This window comes from Myotis myotis, unplaced genomic scaffold (genome assembly GCF_014108235.1).
Source record: "Myotis myotis isolate mMyoMyo1 unplaced genomic scaffold, mMyoMyo1.p scaffold_m19_p_5, whole genome shotgun sequence".
In the NCBI taxonomy this organism is placed as follows: Eukaryota; Metazoa; Chordata; class Mammalia; order Chiroptera; family Vespertilionidae; genus Myotis; species Myotis myotis.
The window spans coordinates 104,873,414-104,883,325 of record NW_023416357.1 but is presented as its reverse complement, the minus strand read 5'-3'; the positions used below and the strand labels follow the sequence as shown (position 1 = coordinate 104,883,325).

General features: G+C 58.3%; 1 protein-coding gene across 2 annotated transcripts; it reads right to left on the bottom strand.

Moving 5' to 3' along the window:
- Nucleotides 1-2,910: 2,910 nt before the first annotated feature.
- TGFB1I1 (transforming growth factor beta 1 induced transcript 1) lies at nt 2,911-7,983 on the bottom strand. 2 transcript variants are annotated; one of them, XM_036308876.1, is made up of 11 exons: nt 7,900-7,983; nt 6,578-6,693; nt 6,400-6,452; nt 6,156-6,298; nt 5,905-5,992; nt 5,685-5,790; nt 5,380-5,574; nt 4,358-4,531; nt 3,987-4,068; nt 3,552-3,700; nt 2,911-3,307 (listed from the first exon to the last, which is right to left on the bottom strand). In XM_036308876.1, the coding sequence occupies exons 1-11, from the start codon at nt 7,910-7,912 to the stop codon at nt 3,041-3,043; spliced, it is 1,386 nt and encodes a 461-aa protein (XP_036164769.1). In that variant the 5' UTR covers nt 7,913-7,983; the 3' UTR covers nt 2,911-3,040. The 2 variants fall into 2 exon arrangements, with proteins under 2 accessions (XP_036164769.1, XP_036164770.1); XM_036308877.1 differs by having other exon boundaries at nt 6,156-6,232; nt 7,900-7,974.
- Between the last annotated feature and the right edge of the window lie 1,929 nt (nt 7,984-9,912).

Sequence of the window (9,912 nt, the reverse complement as noted above, 5' to 3'; positions counted from 1 at the left end):
ACCCTCGACTGACATTGTGAGTCCCCGGCTCAGAAGCACTCCATAGCTCTCCATCACAGTCAGGGCCTGCCAGGCCCCAACTCTGCCCACCCTTGCCCTTTCCCCCAACCAAATCTAGTTTCCTTCCTACTCCTTTGCCCTGCCCAACTTGTGTATGTTCATACCCCAAACTTCTGCTTAGAATGCCTCCCTGTCTCCCAAACAGCCAACTCCTACCCAGCCTTCAGTACCCAGTCCTGTTACTGCTTAGCAAAGACTTGCTTGACTTTTCTGATACAGTTCCCAGCACACTGAGGGGCCCTCCTCTGGGCCCATCTCTGTCTCCCCAACAGGCCAGAGCCTCCCCAAGAGCGGGCGTGATGTGGTTTGCCCCCGGAGCTGGTGAAGAGCCGTGTCTCTGCCTTTCTTCTAGAATGGGCCAGCCTTGGACGTCTGACCATGGCAGTTGGGTGCATGCCAGAGATGGGGAATGGAATGAATTATGTTTGGGGAATGCCTTAAAAGCAGACCCCCAAAATGAGAACTGGAGTGCAAAGACTTCACTGGCGAGGTGATCCCAATAGGGACTGTGAAGGAGTGAGAAGGAAGACAGAGAAAGGCGAAAAGCCAATGAAGGGTGTGTCCACAGACAGGTTACCGCGGTGCACAATTGGAATCCAACCCCAGCGGGGAGGGGACCCTCTGAGACGGTGGAGAACAACCTCAGAACTGACCCTCAAGCAGCCAGGAAGCTCGGGTGTCTCTTCGCCAACTCCTGTCTCCAACTAGTTAGAGGTTACAGAACCCCCTCCCCCACTTCAGCCCTGTGGGGTGCAAGAGCACACTCCTCCCCCAGAGAGCACCCTCCAGATACCCGGGAAGACCTGGGGAGGCATAGGGGCAGTGTCTACATGACTTCCGGGTGGGCCGAGCACTGTGGGTAGGGCAGCCACAGGTCTGCTGGGGGTGATGAATGTGAAGTGCCCGAGAGAATGCAGGCCAGTGTCAGAGGGTGCACTGGGGCTACTGACCCCACTGCCGCCTTCAAAGCACTTCAGGATGTGGCACCTGTTTCCTCTTTGACCCCATCGCCTGCGACTCTCCCCTTCGCTCGCTCTAATCCAGCCACACTGGCCTTCCCTTCCTCCCAGTGTGCCAAGCGCTCTCGACCTCCTGGCCTTTGCACCTGCTGCTTCCTGCGCCCGGAATGCCCTCCTCATTCCTTCGCCTGGTTGGCTCTTTCTCAACCGCGTTGCAGCTTAGACATGACATTTTCACAGAGGTCTTCTCCACCCAGCTGGGTAAAGTACTCCCTCCCGCCTTCGCCGACTTCTCTATTTTCTCCTCATTTCCCCACCTTTCCTTCATTCACAAACATTTACTGAGCTCTTCCCACGTACCCGATACCATTCAGTGACCCAATACCATGGTCACTGGAGAGACCATGCCATCCGACAAATAAATGTGCCGTCTGACAGGCTCTCAGGAGCTTGCATTCCAGTTGCAGAAACAGATACAAACAAGCAACACATAGACACGTATTTGTGATGGCGATATGAAGGCCTAGGGGGCTGCTGTGGGTAGGAACAAGGTGGGTGAACCAACTTTGGTTCACCACACTTGTCACTTGTCATCTCTCCCCCTATAGATCTCAGCTCCGTGAGGGCAAGGAGCATGTCTGCTCAGTTCCCTATGGTCTCCCCAGCACCTGGCGTGGACCTGACGCAGCCAGTGTTCAGTAAACGCTTGGCAAATGAATGAATCGAGACTGGAGATGGCCCATTCGAGCATACTCAATCCAGGAGGTGGTCACCCGCCAGGGGGTGGACAGCACTGTCCAGGGAGAATATGCGGAAGGGGAAGAGCAGGAGGCCTGGGAAGGGCAGGGCGAGGAGCCCCATAGAGGAATCTGGCGGCTGCAAGCGGCCAGGGCAGATAACACCTCACCTGTCTCTTCCCACACATGCTCTCTTTGGCTGCGAGCTCCTCCTTGAGCTGGAAGGGGCTCTGAGGGTCCACCTTTTCCATCCTCAAAGTTCCCTATAATGTGGACCCAGGAGTCCGTGCCCCCTCCCTAGGGAACTGCAGGGTCCAAGGTAAAGGGTCTGGGGCTCAGAAAGGCCCCTGGGGCTTGGGGATTCAGATGGAGCCTGAGCCTCTCCTCACCTACAACCTGGCCCACCGTCCTCTGCCGGGCTTAGTTCAGGGTCACCTCCTTCAGGACTCCTTCTCTGACTCCCCGTTAGAAGCCTCCCTCTGGCTCCTCCAGCCCCAGCGCTTCCCTCAGCCACTGCCCCGACCACACCAAGTGTCACCCTCTGCCCAGGGGAGTCCACACCAGTGAGACGGAAGCTGAGCCTTAGTGCCCAGACCCAAAGGGTGGGCGTTCGCTGATGCTTCGGGAGGAGGGGGAACATCTGGAAACCAGACAAGACGGCGGGGGTCGGGAGAATTGGGAAGGGAACAGACTAAGTGCTTATTTCAAAAATATAGAGGGCGTGGGGGGAGGGGGGGGGTGGCGTCGGAAAGGTTCTCCGGGCCGGCTTGCGCTGTGCAGGCTCTGCCCGTCGGTGCAATCCCGCCTGGTGGCCTTCCTCTCCGGCAGGCGCCGCGGACACGCGGCCAGGGCGGCGCCTGGAACCGGCTGCGGAAAGAACCGGCCCGAAGGGCGGGGCCGCGACGCGGCTCCACTGCAGACACAGCACCAGCGCGACGTGGACCGTGGACCGTGTGTTTATGTAGAAAAAGTGCACAGAGCAGTGAGGGGGCGGGGAGGGGAGCGCCCGGCCTGGAGCCCCCTGCAGCGGGGCTCCCTGGGGTGGGAGCCAGTGAAGGGCTGGGAGGGATGCTGGTCGGTGCACGTCCCACGCCGGGGGCGCGTGGCTGTGGGATCGGCCGGACCTTTCCTGAACTTGCCCTCGGAGGACGCGGAGTCAGGTACCTGGGGGCGTCTCTCCTGCGGGCGGTGCTCACAGGGTGGGGTGGGGGAGCCCCAAGCTCCGAGAGCGCGGCCTTGGGGCGGGCACAGCACCGGTGGGGGGCGGGCGCGTTTGGGGAGGGGTCAGCCGAAGAGCTTGAGGAAGCAGGGCTGGCAGTAGGGCTTGCCGGCGCGCTCCTGGAAGGAGCCCTTGGTGAGCGCGCGCAGGCAGAAGGTGCAGGTGAAGTGGTCCGGGTGGAAGCGCCGGCCCAGGGCCGACACGCAGCGGCCGGTCACCGGGAGGCCACACGTGGCGCACAGCGAGCCGCGCCGCGCGTGGAAATGGTTCTCGCACAGCGGGCGGCCCTCGTGCTCGAAGAAGCTGCCCGCAGAGAAGGGCGCGAAGCACTCCTGGGGAAGGGGCAGGGGCAGGCAGAACCTCGCACCGGACGCCTCGCTCGAGGAACCGAACCACCCCGCTCGGCCCGGGACTCCGCAACCCCGCCTCGGAGTAGCCCGCCCAGGACGTGTCCCCGCCCCGCTGCCCAGGCCCCGCCCCGCTGCCCAAGCCCCGCCCCGCCCCGCCCCGCTGCCCGTGGCCCCGCCCCTCGACCCAGGCCCCGCCCCCTGCCCAAGCCCCGCCCCCAGCGCGCACCCTGCAGACGAAGCAGTCCGGGTGCCAGAGCGCGCTGAGCGCCGAGATGTAGTTGTCCAGGATGGGGCCCTGGCAGCCCTGGCAGCGCGGGGCGAACAGCTGCAGGAAGTCCCGGCGGCAGTAGGGGCGGCCCTCGCGCTCGTGGAAACCTGGGGGCGGAACGGAGCGGGCTGGAGGGAAGCGGTGCGGGCGCCCCAAGCCCTACGAGGCGTGAAACGGCGGGGCCCTTGGAAGGGCAGTCCGTCCGAGCGAGCAGGAGAGAGAGAGGGACAAGGTCTGGGGCGCGGCAGAGCGGAAGGGCATGGATGGGGTGGGGACCTGACGAGAGCAGGAAAAAACTCATGGCCCAAGGACTAAGGAGGACTTAGTGGCTGGCAAGGCCGCGAGGCGGGATGTGCAGCAGACCCATGGCTTCCAGGTGGGAGGCACGCTCACCCTCCTCTCCGAAGGGCTCCCCGCAGCTGACGCAGCAGAAATGCTCTGGGTGCCAGTGGGTGCCCAGGGCAGTAACCATCTTCTGTAGGAAATGAAAGTGGACAGTCGTCTGACCCTCCATCCCTTCTCCCCGCCCCCTCCCACCCTGAACCTCGGTGAGTGGGTTGAAGTATGAGTTAAGGCCAGGGAGACCTAAGGAGGAACTTGTGGTCAAAGAGAGAGGGGAAGAGGCCAAGGGGCAGGGCTAGGGAGTGGGGGTGTAAGGGGTGGGGGTAGGGGTGGGGCTGGAGGGAGGGGACAGGAGTGGATGAAGTCCATCTCCGGGCCCCTTGGGTGAGAAGCGCCTAGCTTGTGGGTCAGGCAGGGCTCACATGTCGAATGGGTTGATTGCAGAGGCCGCATCGTGGGGAGAAGCGCTCGAAGTAGCACTCGGGGCAGAAGGGGGCTCCATCCTTTTCGAAAAAGCTGCTGCCTCCCAGGGCGGTGGAACAGCCACTACAAACGAAGTGCTCAGGGTGCCAAGCGCGCCCCAGCGCAGTCACCACCTGCGAGTCGGGGTCGAGGCCAGGGTCAGAGTGGCCCTTGGGCCACCATGTCCCCCGTGAGCCAAGGTTTACATTGCACTTTTCAAGTCACTCCGGCTGTAGGTGATGGAGATGCAGCCAGGTCCTCCAGCACAGGGCCTGGGGCCCACAATACTCTAGGAGCCCACGCAAATGTTGTAATTTCTTTTAAAATCAGAAGGGAAAAAACGAGCTACAAGAAAACTGTTTCATAGAAAATATTAACATAGTCACCTTTATACTAACACAGTCATAAAATACAATTTTTACTATTTTTTAATGGAGGAAGAGACCTATGAAGGCAAACCTGGGTAAGGCCCACAAAAGTCATAATGCCACCTGCTCTGCTCAGGTCGGGAATTCTGGGATGCAAGCAGGGCACTTTATCTGTCAGGAGGATCTATGTCAGTGGCTCTCAACCTTCTGGCCCTGTAAATACAGCTCCTCATGTTGTGACCCAACCATAACATTATTTTCGTTGCTACTTCATAACTGTAATGCTGCTACTGTTATGAATCATCATGTAAATATCTGATCTGCAGGATGGTCTTAGGCGACCCCTGTGAAAGGGTCGTTCGACCGCCAAAGGGGTCGCGACCCACAGGTTGAGAACCGCTGACATAGGAGGCGACAATAAGTGGTAGCTGGGTTGGAATTCTCACCCTGCCACTTACTTGCTGTGTGAGTCGGAGCTTCAGTTTCCTCATTCATAAAATATGCGTAACAATAACACCCAGTTTCCGGAGTTATTGATTTAAAGGGGACAGCACAGAGGCTGGTGCTCAGTGAAGACGGGTCTGTGGGCCTCCACCTCGCAGAGCTGCACTTACTTGCCCTGCGATGGGTTTGTTGCAGGAGCCACAGAGGCCCTTGGCCTGGGTGGGAATGCCACGGCGGCTGAGGTCGGACTGCAGCAGCCCCAGCATAGTGTCTAGGCTGCCCTTGCTCGCAGGCCCCGGTGGGGATGGGGAGCCCTCGTTCACGGAGCTTGGCACCGGTGTCTGGGTTGGCCCAGGAGCTGGAAGCTACAACAGGGAGGATGTGAGTTGAGTCAGCAAGGCAACAGATGTGGGAAGGTCTAGAATGGGTCAGGGAGCCACAAAACCACATTGGCCCACCCTGCTGCCTGACTCACATGGTTCTGGACTCGGAAGTCGGAGAGTGAGGCCATCAGTCTGTCCAGCTCCAGGGTGGCCGAGGTGGCCGAAGGCTTTGGGAGAACAGGGGCTGGGCTGGGAGGTCTATGAAGAACAACGTGTGTCAGCTCAGAGCCTCCCAGAGCAACGCTCCCTCCAGTAACTCAGGCATCCAAGACCAGTCGCCTCTCTCAGACCTGGCAACTGTGCCAAACTCACAGGCTGGGCCTTTTCTTGTCCTCAGGCTGGTCCTCCTTCTGCTCCCCGGCGGTCTCCTTGCTAGATGGGAACTGAGACATTATTTCATCTGCAGAGAGGAGAGAAGGGCAGTGGACACAGGGCCTGCTCTCCACACCCTCCCATGTAAGGCTTTGTGTCCTTTTAGCTGCTACTCTGGGAAATCTATGCCCCTTCATCTCTGCCCTACCCCAGCCCCAGCCCCTCAAGGCCTGTTTCAGTAACCATGGTACCTGTGATGTTGAACTGAGTAGCATTAAGTTCCTGAAGCAACCGGTCCAGCTCACACAGTCCCGTGCCCAGAACACCGCTGGAAGAGGAGAATGGAGGAGCCGCAGGGGCCGCAGGCTTTGGGGACTGAGGCTTGCATACCGTACTGGGGAACAGGGCGGGAGCTTGGGTTCAGGGTGGGGAATCGAAGACTCATCACCTGAGTCTCAATTAGCTTCCCCACCCCCCAGTTCTCAGGCCTCTTACCTGTACAGATGGTCCTTGTCCCCAGAGGCTCCAGAAGACTCTCCAGTCCCCATCTACAGAGAGACGGACACATGCGTGGGGTGATCGACCAGTAGCTTGCCTCACTCAGGCCCAGACTCCCCCAGCCTTGGCCAGACTGGCCCTAGTGGTTGCCCTGGTCCACAGCATCTGATCTCACCTGTGGCTGGTGGCCATAGGGCAGGGGAGACGCGAGGGGCTCTGGGGGTCGCTCTTTTGGAGCCCCTGACCGTGGCATGTGTGAGGTGGTGGTCTCCAGGTCAGAGAGCAGGGCATCTGCAGGGAGGCCATCAAGGTGAGAAGTTGAGAGGTCAAGGTTAGGGCCGAGACAGGGCCTTAAGATATCAAAGGATAAGGATTCCAAGTGGGCAGTATTTGAGGACAGAAGCCAGTATTAAGAAGGAAACACAAGGCCAGACCAAGGCAGAGAAGTGGAAGGGTAGTAAGGAATATATTTGACCAGAATATCCCAATGGCTCATCCTGGGAGCCATGCACAAACCCAGCCGTCTGATTTTTTTTTCTCCTTAAAATCTTCCCTAATGCAGTCAAAATTGGCTCTTTACTGAAGCCAAAGTTGACTCCACCCCAAATTGCTCAATTGGCTACATGCCTGGCACCCAGCCTTCTGATTGGACGCTCTTTGCCACGCCCACTAATTCCTCCCCGGGCCTAGCCCCACCCACTCAGCGCTGGCTCACCTCCAGGCGCCACTGGGTCCCACCCTCTGCACCTCATTGGTGAGTCTGCAGGGACCTGCTTTCTGATTGGCTTATTCTCCACAGTACCAGTGCCCGCTACCCCTACTGAACAGCACCCCCTGTTGCAGGGTGCTGGAACCCCTTCTGTCTCACAGTCGGAGGGCACAGCCTTCCAGCCCCAGTTCCGACAGATAGGGAGTACAAAATGCCTCCTCCTTGCACCCGGACACCACTACCACCCCACCCCACCCCCATCCCCTTTCCCTTCCAGAGCCCAGCAGTCCCTGCCCCCTCAGTCTTCATCTAGAGCACCACGGCGGGACCCTGACCCTCTCCTGGGCACCTACCAAACTTAGGGACCCTTAACTCTTTCCTCCCCCAAACCCGGGGCAGGCCCCGTTCTTTTCCAGAACTTGATGTCAAAGCCTCCCTTTCCTGTCTACTTTCCCAGTCCCGGACCCAAGACCCCTCCAACCCCTCCCATCCCAGAGCCCCTGAGCCCCGGCGCCCGCGGGCAGGCACACACCACCCGGCGCGTCCGCAGCTGGGGATGGAGGGGCAGGGAGAGGAGGGAGGGAGGGAGCGGCCGGCCCGGGAAAGGCAGGAAGGGAGAGGCAGGAAGGGGGACGTGGAGTCGGAAAGGAGGCGCGGGCTGAGAGCAGAAGCGAGAAGACAGGAGGCAGGATGAGGAGATGCCGGGAGGGCCGGGGGGCTCCAGGATGGGGAAGCGGGTCCAGAGGTCGATGCAGGGCTGGGCACAAGGGGACCCGGACCCCACTCACCCAGGTCTTCCATGGTGGGGCACGGGCGGACCACGCTGGGCTTGCAGGGCGGGGGCCGTGTCCGGTGGGGGCGGAGGGCGGTGGGGGGGTGGGGAGGACGTCCGGGAGCTGGAGGCCCAGCCGTGACCATGTAAGGAAGCCGGGATCCGTTGGGATGGGGCTGGAGGGAAAGGTGGGGGGCAATGAAGGGGAGAATCCTGGGTGGGGGCGTGTAAGGGAGGGAGGGCTGCGGTCCACGCAGGCCCAGCCCGCCTGCCTGCTTGCGGGGAGGCAGCCACACCCCAGCCTTGGCCTCAGCTGCAGGGAGCCCCAGGCGGCCACAGCCAGAGTCTGAGAAGTGGCTCTTGCAGACCATGCCCGGGATCGTCTGCCCAGCGCGACTCTCAGACACAAACTGAGGCCCCTAGGCAGACACCTCTCAAAGTTAGCACCCCGAGTCTCAGACAGAGCCCCTGCCACCCAGGCCTTTCCTGAGAGACTTGCTCCAGGCAGAATTTTGGGACTGGAGCAGAAATGATGTTCTAAAGCTCAGGCAGATCCCAGGTTCAGAGACTTTCCCTTAGAGACCCAGACAAACAATGACATAAACAGAGACCCCAAAAGGCACAACACTAAACACAAAGAAATCTCTCAGACACAGAGACAGACAGGATGAACCCTCCTCAGACGGTAAAGCAGGACCTTTCCTCCAAGACTTGAAAACAGACATACAGTTGAACTGAAACCCAGGCCCATGCAGACTGGGAAAACACTCCCAGGGAGCCGGACCCCAGCCCGCCTTTAAGACAAAGCCCTTCCCCAACAGGGCGGCGGCCCAGCCCTGTCCCAAAAGAAGTCCTTCACAAGATACCGATGAACACAGTGAAGAGAGCAAGATGCAAGCTCCAGCCAGCCACAAAGGAACAAGAAGCCTTCCTTGGACTGAGACCCTGAGAAATCAAGATTGAAACGATCCCAGCCAGCATGGCTCAGTGGTTGAGCATCGACTTATGAACCAGGAGATCACAGTTCAGTTTTGGTTCAGGGCATATGCCTGGGTTGTGGGCTCGATCTCCAGTAGGGGGCATTCAGGAGGCAGCTGACCAATGATTCTCTCTCATCATTGATGTTTCTCTCCCTCTCCCTTCCTCTCTAAAATCAATAAAAAATTTTTTGGAAAGATTGAAATGAGACACTCTATAGTTGGTGTAGACAGACACAATGGTGCTGCAGCCACAGGACTGTGGGTCTCAATCCAGACCTGAGCACTTCAGTCTTCAAGGCCTTTAGCAGGCCACATGAGCTGCTGTGCCCACCACCATGCCATGAAAGAATGGGTTTCCTCTCATTGCATTTGTAAGATATATTGATAGCATCATTGCAAATTATTCCATACAAAATGGTTGTTTTGTTGGGTGGAGAGAGTATTTAATATTTCACATAGGCTTTGATTTTTTCTTTTTACGCTTTGATTTATATGTGTAGTTTTAATTATTATTTTTTAAAAATTTTATTTTTATTGATTTCAGAGAAGAAGGGAGAGGGCGAGAGAAACATCAATGATGATAATCACTGATCGGCTGCCCCCTGCATATCCCCTACTGGGGATCGAGCCCACAACCTGGGCTTATGGCCTGACTGGGAATCGAACCATGACATCCTGGTCCATAGGTCGCCACTCAACCATTGAGCCACACCAGCCGGCCTATTATTTATTTACTAGGGGCCTGGTGCACGAAGATTCATGCATTGGGGGTGGGTCCCTCAGCCCGACCTGCACCCTCTCCAATCTGGGAGCCTTCACGGGAACCCTCTCCAACCCTGGAGTTTCTGTCTGTCTTTGCAATCATATGAGCAAATTGTCTGAGACCCCCAACCCAGCTTGGTTTGTTGCTCACAGAATAATAGAGGCATTTTTTTTTTCTTTGCTTCGTTGGTGGAGATTTCCTGGAAGTTTTAGGATATCTTCCCTTTAATTTTTCCTAGACACTCTGATTTTACTTATGTCTCTCACCTTTGCTTTCCCTCCATCCC